General features: G+C 41.2%; 1 protein-coding gene across 3 annotated transcripts in view; it reads left to right on the top strand.

Annotated features, from left to right (window-relative positions):
* The window catches only part of CDH23 (cadherin related 23), a 1,300,862-nt gene that overhangs the window by 1,029,545 nt on the left and 252,369 nt on the right, over positions 1-18,948 (top strand). For all 3 annotated transcript variants that reach the window (XM_089677099.1, XM_089677097.1, XM_089677098.1), the window contains exons 29-32: positions 5,354-5,502; positions 5,971-6,106; positions 6,674-7,062; positions 14,120-14,221. In XM_089677099.1, the coding sequence (XP_089533225.1) occupies positions 5,354-5,502; positions 5,971-6,106; positions 6,674-7,062; positions 14,120-14,221 (776 nt within the window). The remainder of the gene's footprint in view (positions 1-5,353; positions 5,503-5,970; positions 6,107-6,673; positions 7,063-14,119; positions 14,222-18,948) is intronic.

Here is an 18,948-nt window from a genome sequence, read left to right as displayed (position 1 = left end):
GCAGCATACCAATGCTCATCAACACACATGTGTTTACCTGCACTTACACATTTGTTGTAGTGCGAATAGACCCTAAATTTGTTTGTAATAGTAATGGCCATTTGATTTGGATGAAATACATCTAGGACACTATAGGGTCCTAGATGTATTTATGAAGCTTATGAAATATTAAAATCCATTGCTTCTGGAATTGCCAAATGGAGCCAAACCACAGTCTATGAACTATTTAGGAAGGCAGTACAATTTTTATCACTAATCTCTTCATCTAGGTCCAAAAGTGGCACCCCATGGGAGCCCGTATCTTCAAGGGTTCTTCCCAAAAGGGGGAAACTTTTCAGTTAACCCTAAGAAGGCCTAAGGACATGACAGATATCACTGATAGCTCTGCTAAGCGTAAAAGCCCCTAAGGGAAGATATGCCAGAATGTGCCTCAGATATTAAATCCAGCCTACTGATTGGCCAGGCATTAAACATCTTTAACACAGAAAGTTACCTCTTCTGCAGTGAGCTCAATACTGCACCTGACCAAGACAATATACTCCTTACACTGCTTAGAGAAAACTAGCCAGCACACAGCTAAGCTGACTAAATCTATCTAACAGATCATAAAAATATAACAAGCTAATTTTTTCATAAAATCTACAATTCAAAAACATAAACATCACATTGGAGTGAAAGTGGTATTTTTTTTACCATGAAATAGATAAAAATCTCTGTGCCTCATAAACTAAAATTTATCTCATAAATCTGTATCTTATCTCCATCACACATGGCTTTATTTTCAGCTTTCCTAATTGAATCAGATTGACCGTTATTACCAGGCAGAAGTAGTGATATTATAAGGCGAATTGTACAGCTTCATTGTAACAAATAATAAATATCCCTAGAAATATAGCATGGGATGTTTGCATTGATAATGTAAGGTTATTGCTTTTGTCAATTAGCCTTTACAATGTTTTGACACAGATGAAGTGTACAAAAGTGGACACAGATGCCAAATGCTAAAGAACACAAATGTATGCCATAAACTTTTCAAGTTGACAGCACAATCCTATGATATATACACCCCAACACTGATACATTGTATGTTGGGTACACCTTTACACCTAGCTGCTAGAAATTCTGAAAGCTCTGCCACTACCCTATGCTCACTTCCTCTTGTGAGCTTCCCCCGACTATATCCTTCCCATGTGAACTTTTTTTACTTTCAGTTGGCATGTTCCATCTCAGTATGAAGGCAGATCAAGGTCATTAGGGTAACTAAATTAAAAAATTGACTTTGAAGACTTAATGCATCCTTGAAGATTCCTTTATGAACTTGTTTGTAAATGGTTTAAAGTATTATTATTATACAGTATTTATATAGCGCCAATAGTTTGCTCAGCGCTGTACATTATAGTGGGAGACAGTACAGTAACAATACAATGCGATACACGAGGGGTTCGAGGGCCCTGCTCCTTGGAGCTTACAATCTAGGAGGGAGGGGAGAGTGGTACAGGAGGAAAGCTGTGGGGGATGGAGTGGTGGGAAGAGCGGAGGAGATCAGCAATTAGGTGAGGGCTAGGTAGGCTTCTCTGAAGAGATGTGTTTTCAGGATGCACCTAAAGGTGAGGAGGGTAGGTGACAGTCTGATGGATTGGGGTAGTGAGTTTCAGAGGATGGGGGAAGCCCTGGAGAAGTCCTGGAGACGGGCATTGGAGGAGACCAGGGAACTGGAGAGTAGGATGTCTTGTGAGGAGCGGAGAGTGTGTGTTGGGTGGTAGATGGATATCAGGTCGGTGATGTAGTTTGGGGCAGTGTTATGAACAGCTTTGTACGTCAATGTTAATCTTTTGAATTTTATGCGTTGGGCAATTGGAATCCAGTGGAGGGATTGGCAGAGGCAGATACGGAGCGGTTGGTGAGGTGGATGAGTCTGGCCGCAGAATTCAGGATAGACTGAAGCGGGGATAGCCTGTGTTGGGGTAGGTCGGCGAGGAGGGAGTTGCAGTAGTCAAGTCATGATATGATAAGGGATTGGATGAGTTGCTTTGTGGAGTTAGGAACGTGAGTATTTTGGAGATGTTGCAGAGGTGGAGTCCGCATGAATTTGTCAGCAATTGGATCTGGGGCTGGAAAGACAGATTTGGGTCTAGAATGACACCTAGTACTTTGCCTTGCGGGGTGGGGCTGATGGTGGCGTTGTTGGCCGTGATGGAGAGGTCATGGGGGGGGCATGGGCTGGGGGGAAAACTAGGAGCTCGGTTTTAGCAAGGTTTAGTTTGAGGAAGTGGACAGCCTGATATGTCTTTCAGAAGGCTAGTGATTCGGGCGGAGACTGAAAGGGTGAGGTGAGGGGTGGAGAGATAGATATGAGCGTCATCGGCATAGAGATGGTAGTTGAAGCCATGGGAGTGTATCAGTTGACCAAGGGAGGAGGTGTAGAGGGAGAAGAGAAGGGGCCCGAGGACAGAACCTTGGGGGACCCCAACAGAGAGGGGGAGGTGGCAGTGTTATACGTAACACTGAAGGAGCGTTGTGATAGATAGGAAGAGAGCCAGGAGAGAGCGGAGTCTCCGAGGCCAAAAGAGTATAGTTTTTTTAGGAGGAGAGGGTGGTCGACCATGTCGAAAGCTGCAGGGAGGTCGAGGAGTAGTAGCACTGAGTAGTGGCCTTTGGCGGTTAGCAGGTCGTTGGTGAGTTTGAGTAGGGCGGTTTCGGTGGAGTGTAGGGGATGGAAGCCAGATTGTAGGAGATCAAGGAGGTTGTTGTCGGTGAGGAGGGAGCTTAGGCAATTGTAGGCTAAGCGCTTAAGGAGTTTGGATGTAAATGGCAGCAGGGAGATGGGGCTAAGGTTTTTTAGGTTGGTGGGATCCAGGGAGGGTTTTTTAAGTATGGGAGTGATGTGCGCATGCTTCAGAGGGGAGGGGAATGTGCCAGAGAGGGAGAGATTGAAGATGTGAGTGAGGGAGCGTACGATGGAGGAGGAGGGTGATCGTAGGAGTTGTGTGGGGACAGGGTCAAGGGGGCAGGTGGTAGGGCGAGTTTTAGAGTAGACCTTAGTGACCTCGTCAGCAGTAGCAGGGTCAAAGGAGTGGAGTATTGAGGGGGTTTGAGTGTGGGGAGTGTTGGGTGGGGTAGAGGTCTGGACGGTGGCGAGGTCAAGGGAGAGGTGTTTTGAGGGGGTTTTTGTGTGAGGGATGTTAGGTGGGGCGGAAGTATGAGCAGTGGTGATGTCCCTGCGAATTGCATCGATCTTGCTTTGGAAGTGGTTAGCAATCTCGTGGGCGGTGAGTGAGGTACTGGGTGGAGGAGGGGGCGGAGAGAGCAGAGAGTTGAAGGTGGAGAAGAGCCGGCGAGGGTTGGAGGAGAGGGTATTGATGAGGGTTACAAAGTAGGCTTGCTTGGAAGCATGGAGGGAGGAAGTGTAGGTGAGGAAGGCAGATTTATATCTGGAGAACGCTTGTTGGGATCTGGTTTTGCGCCATAGTCGCTCTAGCTCGCGACTGCGTCGTTTGAGATTTTTGGTATGGTCATTCTGCCAGGGTTGAAGCGGTCGGGGTCTAATGTTTCATGTGGTTAGGGGTGCTAAGGAGTCAAGGGAGGCTGACAGCGAGTTGTTATAGACAGTAGTGGCCAGGTCTGGGCAGGACAGGGAAAGGATACTGTCGTAAAGTTGGTCAGGTGCAAAGTGGAAGGAGGCAGGGTTCATGTTGTGGAGGTTTCGGTTGGTGATGGTTTGACGTTTGGAGGGGTAGGTGTATGAGGACGAGAAGATGGAAAAGGTAATGAGGTTGTGGTCAGAGAGAGGAAAAGGGGTGTTTGTGAGGTTGTGGGGGGGTGCAGAGATGGGAGAAAACAAGGTCCAGGGTGTTTCTGTCGGAGTGGGTGGAGGACTGTATACACTGTGTGAGTGCAAAGGAAGAGGTTAGGTGGAGGAGTTGGGATGTTGCCGGGCTATTGATGTTGGTAGGGATATTGAAGTCGCCAAGGATGAGGGTGGGCAGTTCGGAGGAGAGAAAGAAGGGTAAGCAGGCGGAAAAGTCATCGAGGAAGCAGGATACGGATCCAGGGGGCCGATAGATGACTGCGATCCTCAGGGGTATTGGAGAGAATAGTCGGATGCAGTGGGCCTCAAAGAAGGAGAAGGATAGAGAGGGAGGGTTAAGGAGGACTTGGAAGGTACTCTGCGGTGACAGGAGCATACCAACCCCACCACCTTTCTAACCGCTGGGTCTGGGTGAAGTGGGTCCAGGTGAGACCTCCATAGGAGAGTGCTGCAGGGGAGGTAGAGTCGGTGGTTTGGATCCAGGATTCGGTGATCGCCAGGAGGTTGAGGGAGCGGGAGACAAAGAGGTCGTGGATGGCGGTAAGTTTGTTGCAAACCAAACGGGTGTTCAGGAGTGCACACGAAAACGGAAGGGTGGTTTTGGGGAGCAGGGGGGCCGGTATTAGGTTGAGGGGGTTGCGGCAGTTCGTGGAAGTAGATGGGTGCCTTGTGGGTGAGTGAGGTAGAGGAGGACCAGGGTTTGTGGAGATGTCCCCCGTGGTTAGGAGGAGAAGAAGGGTAAGAAAGGTGGCATGGGAGCTGGAAGTATAAGAGCGTGTGGTTCTGCCATTGGTGGCGTTCGGGTCAGTGGGAGACTGGAGTAACAGGAGGAGGTGGTGAGAGCCGTGGAGGGGAGATGGAAGCAGTGAGGGAGCCATGTATAGTGGTTTGGGAGGAACGGGGGATAGAGAGAAGAGATTTTGGGGACAGAAGAGAAGAGTATGAGGAGGAGGAGTACAGGTGGCATTTTGGGGAGGTAAGCGAAGTGGCAGACAAGTGAGGTGGAAAGTCTCTCGGGGGGCTTGGTTGTAGATGGTCGGCGTGCGGTGACGTAACTCGTAGTCAAACCTTTTCGTGGTAAGAGTTCACATGGTTGGGATCAGGATGGGCAGAGTTCAGTTCCGCCAGTTGTGATCGGATGGGCTTCGGGTCAGGGTGGGATTGTGCTGGGGTAGGCAATGGTGGGCCTCACCAGGTCGAGATCGTCCATTGGGCTATACTCTAACTCTAGTAGAGTATAAATACACAATTATCTGTTTTTATCTAGTGATTTAATAAGCTATGTTCTCTCATTCAGAACTACTTTGTCAGTGTGTATAAAGGTTGCAGTATGCTGGCAGACAGTTTCAGAAACATCCAAGTGTAAATGGCTTTTCTTATGTAAACTGTAGGCATCTAACCACTGCATCTCTGTACACCTGCTAGGAAAATAAAATGCCTAGTGTACGTAATCTAGTATTGTGAAGTTTAAACCTGAGCTTTGTTGGCTTAACCTCCACTTCTGAACAATGTCTTGTATTCTCTGTTTCTTTTTTTTTTTTGCAGGAAATGACAACAATAATTTCCGAATTGATGTTAGTACAGGGTTACTTGTTCGAGGCTCCAGAGCTCTGGACAGAGAGACAAACTCTTCTCATGTGTTAGTGGTGGAGGCATATAACAGTGATCAAGGTCCTATGAGAAATTCTGTGAGGGTAAGATAGGTGATATATACTGTGTGTGCACAGGCCTGAAAATGTTGTCTTAATTCTAGGAGCCGGGTAAATCAAGTGCCAACAACTACCTCTTTTCTTCCAATGTGGGGTCACTTAACAGAATTACAGCCCTCCTGTCTGGAGATATATCACTTTCTAAAGGACCAAAAATATGGAAAATGACCCAACATGAGAAGAGGAAAGGTGGAGGAATGATGTTGATTTTGTCTTGGGGTAACAACGCCAATAGGCCATGAAAATGTATTTGCCCCTGGGATCAGTAGGCCAGGGGGTATCCACTGAGATATGTACAGAAGGCACGGCATGTGATTGTTTCCCAGTCTGATTTTAATTTCCAGATCAGCTTACAGTATATTCATGGGTTATTGTATCATGTGTTTTTGTTACTATAGTTCAGTAACCTGATGACAATAAAATAATTGATTGTAACTGTTGTGTATTTATTAGGTGATTGTGTATGTTGACGATGTTAATGATGAAGCGCCAGTCTTCACACAACAGCAGTATAGCCGATTGGGACTGCGTGAAACTGTTGGGATTGGAACTTCTGTTACAGTGGTCAGAGCTACTGATAGAGACACTGGTAATGGAGAAAATACCACAGAGTTTGAATTACATGTTACAGCACATGCAAATTTAAAATGTATCTACACCATTGTGATAACATTTATTCTGACCAGTTAAACAGTTAATGTTGTAAATCATAATCTCTGCCTTAATTGTTTTTCCTATGTACAATAATTTGGTTCCTTTAGAATTGTTCACATTTTGTTTTATCCCATGTGCATTATCTGTGTCAATGGGCTTTAGACTTGTAATAATGAGCAAATGCAGCTTGCTTTCACGTGCACTGGCCATGCATTGTCAGGATAAGGTGCATCAGAGACCATTCTATGCAATGATAGGCATATATGTACTGTATCGACCACCTTCTAATTTACATTTTATCTCCTCATAAGCTGCATTGGCTGCTTCAAGCTTCTTTTGCAGTAACAATGACAGCAAAAGGAAACTTGATTATGCTTTGTAAACCAACTTTAAAAATTATGAAATATTCAAATAAAAAATCTTTTTATAGAGAGAGAGAGAGAGAGAGAGAGAGAGAGAGAGAGAGAGAGAGAGATAGTAACTGCTTTATACCATGTTGCAGGGGATGGTGGACTAGTGGTCTATAGGCTGCTGGCGGGCTCAGATGGAAAGTTTGAGATTGATGGAAGCACGGGCCTTCTAACTACAATCAATTACTTGGATTATGAGACAAAAATCAGCTACACTATGAATGTTTCAGCCACAGACCAAGCTCCTCCATACAACAGGGGTTTCTGCACTGTATATATCACACTGATGAATGAACCAGATGAAGTTGTTCAGTTCTCCAACTCCACCTATGAAGCTATGATAATAGAAAACATTGCTACGGGCACAGAAGTACTTCGGGTACAAGCACGGTCTATTGATAACTTGAACCAGCTGACATATCGCTTTGATCAGAACACAAATGCCCAGGCTCTGGCTCTCTTCAAGATTGATAAAATCACAGTAAGTAGACATAAGAGTAATAAATCTACAAAAAAGAAAATTTTAATCTGCACTTTTTAAAATGCGGATTCTACAGCATGTGTGTTTAAGATTTTATTATATCCAAATGTATATTTATTTGCATTACAGATTTTTTTCTCTTTGATATCATGGATGCATAAGCTTACAATTTCCAGTCCAAATTTTTTTTTATTAAACAGTGGAATAAGAGAGCCAACATCTTTTGTGTTTTCCCTTTCACTAGGGCTTATGTATTGTGCAATATGTACCAAAAATGGCTTAAATCTGATCTCAACGCCAACAGACCTAAACTGCACAAAATGTTGGTGGAAGGGTCTGATTTTATAGATACAGCTATTACTACAATCCAATTAAGTCTACACACTTTTACATTGGTGTGACACCCCTACTTCTTCCTATATATTTCGACTTCTCCCAAGACCTACTCCTTCTGGGGGGTGCTCTGGTACATGTGAGCAGCCTTATGGAAGCAAGTCAGCTTGATCAATGAGATGGTCTTTCACAACACAGGAGATCGAGTGCCTCTTGTGCCTGTACCACAAAAATAATCATATCCTCTACACAGAAGAACACAAAAGCACATACAGTATCTCCCAGAAGTGAGTACACCCCTCAAATGTTTGTAAATATTTTATTTTATCTTTTCATATGACAACACTGAAGAAATGCCACTTTGCTACAATGTAAAGTAATGAGTGTACAACTTGTATAACAGTGTAAATTTGCTGTCCCCTCTAAATAACTCAACACACAGCCATTCATTTCTAAATCGCTGGCAACAAAAGTGAGTACACCCCTAAGTGAAAATGTCCAAATTGGGCCTAAAGTGTCAGTATTTTGTGTGGCCACCATTATTTTCCAGCACTGTCTTACCCCTCTTGGGCATGGAGTTCACCAGAGCTTCACAGGTTGCCACTGGAGTCCTCTTCCACTCCTCCAAGATGACATCACGGAGCTGGTGGATGTTAGAGACCTTGCACTCCCCCACCTTCCATTTGAGGATTCCCCACAGATGCTCAATAGGGTTTAGGTCTGGAGACATGCTTGGCCAGTCCATCACCTTTACCCTCAGCTTCTTTAGCAAAGCAGTGGTCGTCTTGGAGGTATTTGTGGGGTTGTTATGTTAGAATACTGCTCTGCTTCAGTATGTCACAGTACATGTTGGCATTCATGCTTTCCTCAATGAACTGTAGCTCCATAGTGCCGGCAGCACTCATGCAGCCCCAGACCATGACACTCCCACCACCATGCTTGACTGTAGGCAAGACACACTTGTCTTTGTACTCCTCACCTGATTGCCCCCACACACGCTTGACACCATCTGAACCAAATAAGTTTATCTTGGTCTCACTAGACCACAAGACATGGTTCCAGTAATCCATGTCCTTAGAAACTAAAAACTCAAGCGAGCGCTCATATACATCAGCAGCTAGAACACTCAAAGGAATCACAAAGACCTCACAAGATAAACTATATAAAATTATAGTGCAGCGCTGAAAATAAATACAATTATGGTAGCTCAATAATGTTCATAGAAATCATGTGCAGAACCATGAAAAGCTTCCTCTCCTGAGATTCACTGATGGCAAGAAATATGTAGCAAAAATACGCACTCACCGACTGCGCATTAGGAATGCGCATATAAGTGACCATCAAACCGAGTAGCTGGCAACAGGTGGTACATCCCTCAGGGGTAAGTCATCAGCCTTGGGTGAAGTAATGTACAGCAGGACTCAGAGATCCCCTTAAACAGAGAATGGATAGCCTAGATGAATGGGCTCCCTCCTCTGGATGATAGATGAACTGGAAAACTGCTGCTGTGGATCGGATGATGAGGGATCTCCGGGGTTATCGGATGGTACAGCTGAGCGCTGGTTGTTCGGTCCTTCGGCCGGCAGGTGGTGGTGTTCCGGCGGGGGGCGGTGTAGGGACAGTCAGGCGTAAGCTTTTCATGGTTCTGCACATGATTTCTATGAACATTTATTGAACTACCATAATTGTATTTATTTTCAGTGCTGCACTATAATTTTATATAGTTTAATCCATGTCCTTAGTCTGCTTGTCTTCAGAACACTGACCAATTTGATGCAGTGTGCGGTGTATGGTCTGAGCACGGACAGGCTGACCCCCCACCCCTTCAACCTCTGTAGCAATGCTGGCAGCACTCATACATCTATTTCCCAAAGACAACCTCTGGATATGACGCTGAGCATGTGCACTCAACTTCTTTGGTCAACCACGGCGAGGCCTGTTTCGAGTGGAACCTGTCCTGTTAAACCGCTGTATGGTTTTGGCCACTGTGCTGCAGCTCAGTTTCAGGGTCTTGGCAATCTTCTTATAGCCTAGGCCATCTTTATGTAGAGTAAGAATTCTTTTTTTCATATCCTCATAGAGTTCTTTGCCATGAGGTGCCATGTTGAACTTCCAGTGACCAGTATGAGAGAGTGAGAGCGATAACATCAAATTTAACACATCTGCTCCCCATTCATACCTGAGACCTTGTAACACTAATGGGTCACATGACAACGGGGAGGGAAAATAATTGGGCCCAATTTGGACATTTTCACTTAGGGGTGTACTCACTTTTGTTGTCAGCGATTTAGACAATAATGGCTGTGTGTTGAGTTTTTTTGAGGGAGCAGCAAATTTACACTGTTATACAAGCTGTACACTCACTACTTTACATTGTAGAAAAGTGTCATTTCTTCAGTGTTATAACATGAAAAGATATAACAAAATATTTACAAAAATGTGAGGGGTGTACTCACTTCTGTGAGATACTGTATGTGCACAATTTTATATAGTTTCATGCATATATTAGTCACCCTGCAAATACAGGCCTGAATCTCCATGTTTACTGGGCTTTGCCCATAGTAAACCACTCGTGTAAATGTGCAATAAGATGGAATTCTACCCAAAACCTTTTTTTTTTCTGTGTTAGATAGGGGGGAATAATTAAGGCCATTGTCAGGTTTTTATAAGAGAAATTTTTTTGATTCCTTCTTGTCCCAATGACAAGATGGAACGAAAGAAGAACATTGTACCCAAAGTGAGCAAAAATCCCACCTTTGAGTGATCACATCAATACAGCTTTCATCACTGGAATATTTTCCTTTCTGCCTGTTTAGTTTACAGCTATTAATGGTGGGGCCCTGTTCAATTCTTGACTACGCCAGGCCAGAAAGCGAGGTAATCTTACCTAATGTAAACAATAAATCTCTTCCCCACTCAATCCAAACAAAAAAAGCTCTGTAAAAATTTCTACTAGATGGGTGGATTTGCCCTTTAAAGTGGAGCTATGGGCAAAATAAAAAATGACATATATGAGGAAGCAGACAAATTTAAAGTTTTTGCCTTTTAAATGTGTATTGTTTGTGTCTCATAATACAGTAGTATGGTACCGAGTTGGAGTCTCCCCTTCTGCAGCGTGTAGCAGCAGAGCCATTTTCTAGTGCTAATATGTATTGTTTTTCTACTCACTCTGCAGTGTCATTGCACTTTGGTATTTCATTTTGTGTATGATGTTTTATGGTGTTAATCCACATATTAAACATATATATATTTTTTACCACTGATTTGACTGTGTCATGGTCTAGTTTGGGTTAGAAGGAGCTGATTGGGCACTGTGATGCTGCAGTGTCTTTCCAGATGAACTGGCTTTTTATGTTTTTTGTTGGTAGAATGAAAAGACCTGAACATATTTGTTTTGCTACAAATTACTGAAACATATATAAAAAAAAATGCTTGTGCAACAAGCAAATCATTACTTGCAGTGTTTAATATAGAATTCTATGCATTTATACCATTATGTACAGAACCTAAAGTGGACCTTGCACTACAAGCAAAGTCCACATATGTATTCAAGTCCTCTCATGCCAAAAGACTGCAGTTTTAATATGTAAAAAAACAGTGGGAAAAAAGGTTAGGAAATATACTTACCTTACCCATACTGCACAAAAGTATGTCACAATCCTTCCAGCAAGATCCAAGGGGATGACTAGTAGCTTAAATCTTATGTGATGAGGTTCTAGAACAATGAAGGAGTGTCTTCTAAGGAGATCTGGGCTACTCTACATTCCCTGTGACAGGAGCATCTTCCTATGATATTTGGATTACTCATTACTGCATAGATTGGTGATTTCATCCATGCCTAGGCACAATGAATGAAAGCTGGAGTAAGGTATTTATATTTACTAGCATTTGCTAACTTTTTTTATAGAACTGTTGTGTTTTTTTGGCATAGGAGAGTATTTTTCAGTGCAAGGTCTAAAATCTGTCTTTATGTAAAGAACTTTAGTTTTCTGGTAAATATCAAACATTCCATATGGATACTTTCATTCAGCAAGTGGTATGTTATGCTCATTTTCATATATTTACCAGACTAGTCTTAACTGCTTAGCTATGTTTACAGAACTGTATAGCTGAAGTTGAATCACACATAAGCAAATTAAGGAGGTGGAGAAACCAACTTCCACTTTCTTCTTGTTCTGGGTGATGTAATATAAAGTTTGAGTCACACAGAGAAAGTCACAAAGGGAGCAACTACCAATGTACTTTATTAAACTCTGAATGCCCTGCATAACAAAGTGTACCTTATATTAAATTGCTAATTATAAAATAAAGAAATACAAAAGTTATGCAAACGTAAAGTAAAAGTTAGCTCCGGAACAAGGGCCCCAGCTGGATATTGTCCCCTCACTTCATGTTCCAGTGGCAGCTCAAAATTTTGGGTTCTCCCTCACTTTCAGTCCTGGTGACTATGGTCACCGGAACACACACAGATTGTGAATCTCCAAAATGAGGACACTGACAACAATAAAAACCTACCACAAGTCCTAGCCCTTTCTCTATCAAAAGCTAAAAGCCTTTGTCTTTCTTTTTTTTATTTTAGACATTTTAGAATGTCTATTTTTAGTCATTTAAAAGCACAATTTTGTTCTTTTTTATTTTGCTTTGTTTTAGTGGTCAGCTGAACTCAGTAGTGTAATACCAATAAATTGGAATGCTAATAGTAACAGAACTCAACTGAATAGTAAAATTATTGGAGTCGGTAGGCTTTAGGGTGGAGTTGGGAATCCATAGTCAGTTTCCAAATTCAATATGGGTTGTTCCCAGAACACCATGTTATTGGTTTTAAAAAAGATTTTTCACAGTGGGATTGCCCTGTTTACTTCTTTTATAATGCCAAAATGAAAAACAAAAGCCAGGGCAGGGAATCTGCGTCCTTTGTATTCACTGACTGTAGACACCTAAATGAAGCTACAAACTCTAATAAGAACAGATGCTTCCTTTTTTCACACATGTATAAATCATGCATAGCATTTTTTTTCCAGAAGTGCTGGACAAGCTCAGTTGATCATCACTTATTCTGCCATGATCAAAGGAAGAGAGAGTCTTCTCTAGACTTTGCTAAATGTTATAAATATATTTAACACATATTTATTAAATGCATCAAAGGTGACATTATTTGAGACTACATATCTATTAAATGCATCAAAGGTGACATTATTTGAGACTACATATCTATTAAATGCATCAAAGGTGACATTATTTGAGACTAAGTTTGTTGAATATGTACCGCTATAATTAGGAAAAACTACCATTCCTTTGAGCCCTGTTTATGTAAGTATGCAGGATAGTTATAGAACATGCTTAGTGCTAAATATTTTTTGTGTTTGTATATTAGTGTAATGCAAAACAGTGGGGTGCAGTGATCATCAACAACCAATCACAGTCCACAAAAAGGTAGCTGTACACCAGAAGTCAGCATTTATCCAACTCTGTTTACTAGAGCTGATGGAAATGTCAGCCAGACTCTGCTCCTCCATGATTATGGTGAAGATAACCATCAGCTCTAATCAATAGAATTGAATAGACACATTTTAGACTCTGGTTAAAAACAGGGAAACAGACAAACTGTGATACAGCTAAATAATCCAATTTGTTTGAAGCCATTGCCCACATGAAAAAAAATATATATTTAAACCAAAAACTTGGTAACTTTAATTTGCTACTCCATTGGCAATCAGACATTGGTTATAAGGTAGGGCAAGTATTAAAAATTAAACATGTATTAGATATTTTCAAATAATGCAGTGATTTTTTTTTTCTAGGGTTTTTAGAATCTGGGACAGAAGGGTTCCCGTACTGTGGGGCTTAGAACATTGAAAAGTTTTTGAAGTCTTAGACAAAACTCTTAATTGTTCTGAGCCCTACAGTACAATATTTTATTTTGAAGTAAAACATTAAACAACTGAATATTTTCTTAAGCCATTTTTTCATCTGTAAGGGGTCATGTCTTTCTAGGTCTCCAGAGGGTTAAGATAAAAAAAGACAAGTCTCCTAGTGAGAATAGGATATATTCTAGGACGTTATAAAAGACATAAAATAATACAGCTCTGTAATGATTATTACATAATTAAATATATTTTTAAAAGTACCTGGTATCAGCCTCTTGCAGACCCTGTACAGCAGGGCTGGAGTATGGGAAGAAGGAGCAGCGCAAAGAATTACTAAATTCTTGTTCTGTTAAGAAGCATGCTGATAGGAAGAAAAACAGCACGATAGAGAGATAAGCTGATCACTGTGTTACTTTTTCTTTCACTATCCAGGCTGGCGCATATCCAGGACCACCTGGGTTCAGAGAAAGTGAGCTGTATAATGATGAACATCAGACTGATGACATTTAGTACCAGAAAAAAGTGTTATGGGGAAATCACTATATTGAGACTAATTACTGAAGCAAAAGCTGGTTTTATTATTTTATCATTTAATGGCCTATTACTTTTTAATTTTGTCTTTTTCAATTGGAGTTCCATGTAGCAGCAGAGAATTCATGGATAATTAGGAGCTCATTCCTGGAACATGCACAGCATATATTTTGTAAAATCTTTATTTACTGTGATTGCCTTCTTTAAAAACATTTGAGAGCAGTACAAGGTTAGGTCATAATTACATATTATAGCTAGCAATATAAACCCAATTATACAAACAAGATTCAGACCATCTCATATTTTTCACCATTATGTAATTGCAGGGTACAATAACAGTGAAAGGTCTGGTAGATCGAGAGAAAGGAGATTTTTACTCCCTGACAGTAGTTGCAGATGATGGTGGGCCCAAACTGGAGACTACTTTGGTAAGTGTAGTGTGTCATCCTGAAACATTAATTGTAGTAAACAGTATGAAATTTAAGTGAATGTTTTTATGCAGATGTACAGTATAATAATATATGTTTTTAGATTATCATCACACTTTGTATGATATTTATCAATGTCCCCTAGAACAAATAAATTACACTTTTTTATTTTTCAAGATAAACAAAATGAAGGGTACAATACAGTACAATGAAAAGGTCTAAACGCAATCAAAGCTTAGAGTGGGTCCAATAAATACTGGAATATTCCATGGATGCATGGTGAGGTAAAAGGCATGGCATCCAATGAGGTCTAAATAGTATATACACAAAACATAGTAGTGTGAGGAAAGTAATAGTTCCTTAGACACAGTTATGGTGTGTACACATTTCACCTGATGCTTGATTTTTTTTTACATTTACAAGGGAGGAATAGGGAAGTAGGGACAGAACTGTAGGGGATGAGGAAAGGGGGCTATAGTTAGGTAGTGGGTGTGGATGGTCAGGCAAAGAGTGAAATGAAAGGGCAAGAGGAGGGAAGATTGGGAGAGTAAGGGAAGCCTGGTCCCCACTGCATGATGGAGGAGAGGTAGGGGGTGAATTCTATACAGAGAAAGAGTAGAAAGTTGGAGAATGGTTGACTAGCAGGAAGAGCAAGGATGTGGGGGAGAAAGCCTATTTGACAGGTGGTATTGGTGTTGGAAGGTGTTTGAGAGAAGCCAGATAATATTGGCCTAGAAAGAAGTTGTTTGTATTCATCTGTAAATGTAAACTGTGTGCAGTAAAACAAAGTGGTCCAGAACTCGGAGGCTGTTGCGAGTTGGTCAGCTCCTCCATGAGTTTGATGTTTATTGCTGTGTCCTTGGAGGGAAGGGATACTTCCAAAGTGCTGGAGCATATCACCTAGTTCCTGGCCAAATCTCTAGCAAGACTTTGAAACTGTGGGGTAAATGATGTTAAAGTTTAACTGTGGGGTATGAGCACTGACTGGGGTTCTACATCCAGTGGGATTTTGCTTTTGTAGTCACCTTTTGATATGCTTTATGTGTGTGGTTGTATATGGTGACTCCAAGAATCTGTGGCAGGTTATAAAGCTGGGCAAAATGGCCATAATGTAAAGGTACTCACTAGGATGAACAGAAATAAACTAGAGGGTAATTTGTAGGGTTGCCACATAGTAAGCAGGTGTCAAACCTGGGTGGGTATAGAAAGTAACAAGAAACAAGATCAAAGTTTGGTCACACCCTCTAGTTTGCACAGCTTACCCGAGTTGATAAAAAGAACACTGATGCATACATCAGAATGTGGAATGATCCAGACGAGGTATCAGAGCCAGAAACAGGAGGCAGTGCACAATGAGCAGCTAGCTGTTAGAGAGGAATTAACAGAAGGCTAAGCAGGAAAACACAACTATTAATTGTCAAACTATATCCAAAAATCACCCTTTAATAAGTAAGAAAAAATAATTCTGATGGGCTGTTGCGTTTTACTACAGTTTGCAGTTTGATCCTTTCCTTAGCCCATTGGTCTCCCATCAGGCCCAGTGACATGATATGTTCCCACAGGCTATTTGTGTTCTCTCCTTTACTGTTTATACCCCCAATATCAAGCATGTATGTTAGAAATGAAGCAGGCAGTTTGGTCAGCCAATCAGAACTGTTTAGGACCATCACTAAGAAGAATATTAGCATTACCTGTGATCTACTGTCTGATGTCAGTAAATAAAAATGTATCGATGTTATTGTATATACATACTACAATGATCTTACAAATTATGGAAGTCCTGAGAAAATATCTGTGGCACCCCTTATGCGAGGCTTGTATAGTATATATTTATAACAAAAGGTTATCAAGATGTATGCTAACATTGATGTTTTCTCAGGTTTATGCACTGTTTTCATCCTCCTTGTAGAATATTGGGGAATGATTGTGAGAAGGTACACACAAAAGCTGAAAGAAACAATATCCTACTTTGTGCTTTGTTTAATAGCAAAACAATAGCGGAATCCTCCTGCCACCTACCAAACCCCTTCTTCACTTCCTAGAGGATGTAGTTATAATGAATGTTACAGATTCGCCTTCCTCTCAGAGGATTTGGCTTTCCTAAAACTTAATTAAAAATTGGCCTTTTTTATTATATGTTAATTATGACAAATTTTCCTGCTCTTAACACAGCAGCTGCCTTTTTTTTAAGAAGCACAATTAGGAAAGCCCAATAAACTGCACCTGGAAAAATGCTATATTTAGTAGAATGTCACAAACAAAAAGTCACTTAATGAATGAATGAGCTGCCACATCCTTTCAGTGTACATTGGTATCAGTCTGATGTGAAGCCCTGCATTCTGCTGCATGTTTTATGCACATATAATATGGTATATCAGGAAGAATTTATTTTACTATTTTGGTAGGAATTAATTTTCATAAAATAAATATAATGAAAAATCAGGGCTTTTTTTGCAGCCAGAACACGGGGGGTATGCAATTCTAGCACCTCCAGCACTAAATGTATGTAATGGCAAGTGTTGGGGTTTTTGCTAGAGGGTCTACTGCTGGGGAACTATTGTTTTGGGGGATCTATTGTTGCAGGGGGTTATTTTTGTTCAGAAGGTCCTTTGTTGCTGTAGGGGAGTCTATTTTTGCTAAGGGGGCAACTATTGAGGGGGAAGTCTATTGTTGCTGGCTTTTGGAGGGTCTGTTAAAACTGGCTGCTAGGAGATCTGTTGTTACTGTCAGGGGTCTATTGTTGCTAGAACAGATCTATTGTTGTTGGGATGGGTACAGGGGCGGACTGACCATTTGAAAAGTCAGGCACTGCCCGAGGGCACGGGTTCAGTAAGGGGCCCCATGAGATGTCCCTGGTACCTTTTTCATAGGCTTTTTGAGTTTGGGCAAGGACACAGGGGCCCCATGATCCCCTATTGACTGGGGGCCCCATGAGTTGTCAGTCCGCCCTGGGTGGGTATTTCGTTGTGGAGGGTGTCTATTGTTGCTGAGGTGGTGTCTTGTTGCTGGGAGGATCTATTGTTTTTGACTGCAGGGGATCTATGTTACTGCTTTTCTTTTTATCAAGAACAAATCCCATACACATACAAATTATTATTATTATTATATTGAGTTTATATAGCACCAAAGGGTTTGCTCAGCGCTGTACAATAGAGGGGGGACAATACATGAAACAGTACAACAACAAATAGCACACGAGGGGTTAGAGGGCCCTACTCTTTCGAGCTTACAATCTAGGAGATTACCTAGTACTACAAAATAATACTGGATTCTCTATTCTCTAAGAGGGAGGATACTGGGAGGTGGAGCCAATGAATGATGCTTGGAGATGGGTAGGGGGCAAAAACAAGGCATGACTCAGAAGGGGGAGTACCTGCACATATTTTCTGAGAAAAAAAAGCCACGTGAAAAATATATGTTAACATACAATATACCTCTCAGTCTCATATTATCACATCTATATTCTTCCCATGATTGTACATATTCCTAAACTGACTCTATGATCAAAATCCCAACCAGTTTTGCCAAGCACTATTCAGGTTTAAAAAATGAATAGGGTAGCACCAGAATAGGGATATTGGGGAGGCGGTATTCAAATGGGCTTTAGCTTGTATAACAGTGCGTACAGCAAGAGTTTGCAAAGCATTGAAAAGGTTTTCAGCAAGCTTCAAGCTACTTTGGTAAAGCCTTGAGCTCCATTCACACTTGGCATTTCTGGAACATGCTACAAAGCACACAGAAAAAAAGAAGAAGCAGCACACAGCAAAATCGACATTTTCTGTGTGCTTTGTAAATCCAAGAAACTCAAGTCCACTGCCACCTAAAACCAAAAAATAATTACAAAAGGCTGCAGCAAACACCAAAGAGTGTTCACACTCAACAAATAATGATAAAAAAAGAAGACAGTATTGCGCTGACACACACACATCTAGAAAACTAATAACAACAACCATCATGTGATCCCATACTACACTATTAAATATAATAATCAATAGATCGTAGAAATACTGATATCAGTAATATATATTGCAAAAACAGCAACTATAATATATAAATCTTCCCCACAATAATAAATAAAACAATAGGAATAAATGAGGGCAAAATTTGTATATGGGCTATTGTCAATGATAATCACCCAACAGTCCTACTAACCCCCACAAAGTGCTATAGTGCAGTAAATGAATAAATAAAATATATAATTCAGTGTCAGAAACTGAACTGTCTGACACAGAATTATTTATTTATTTATTCATTCATTTACTGCACTATAGCACTTTTTGGGGGTTAATAGTACTGTCGGGTATTTATTTTGAGAATTGCCCATTTATGAATTTTGCACTCATTTATTCTTATTGTTTTATATTTTATTGTGGGAAAGTGTTATATATTATAGTTGATGTTTTTTCACTATATATTATTGATTTCACTATTTCAACTATGCACTGATTTATTATTATATTTAATAGTGTGGTAGGGCATTGACAAGCATCACTGGTGGGCATTGACAAGCATCACTGACGGACACTGATAAGCGGCACTGAAAGGCAGCTCTGATGGGCACTGGTATGTGGCATTGATGGGCACTGACAGGTGGCAATTATGGGGCTACACTGATCATCAGTGCCCTGATGATCAGTGCCCATGTCCCCTCTGAGGAATGTCGATTACCGGCTCTCCTCCTTACACACTGTCAGCATTTTCCAATAGCTTTTATTAAGATTATGAGA

The sequence above is a fragment of the Staurois parvus genome, unplaced genomic scaffold (genome assembly GCF_062004578.1).
Source record: "Staurois parvus isolate SC_StPar_1 unplaced genomic scaffold, SC_StPar_1.0 ptg000177l, whole genome shotgun sequence".
Lineage (NCBI taxonomy): Eukaryota > Metazoa > Chordata > Amphibia > Anura > Ranidae > Staurois > Staurois parvus.
Note: the sequence above shows the minus strand (reverse complement) of the source record. Positions and strands in the feature narration are given on the sequence as shown.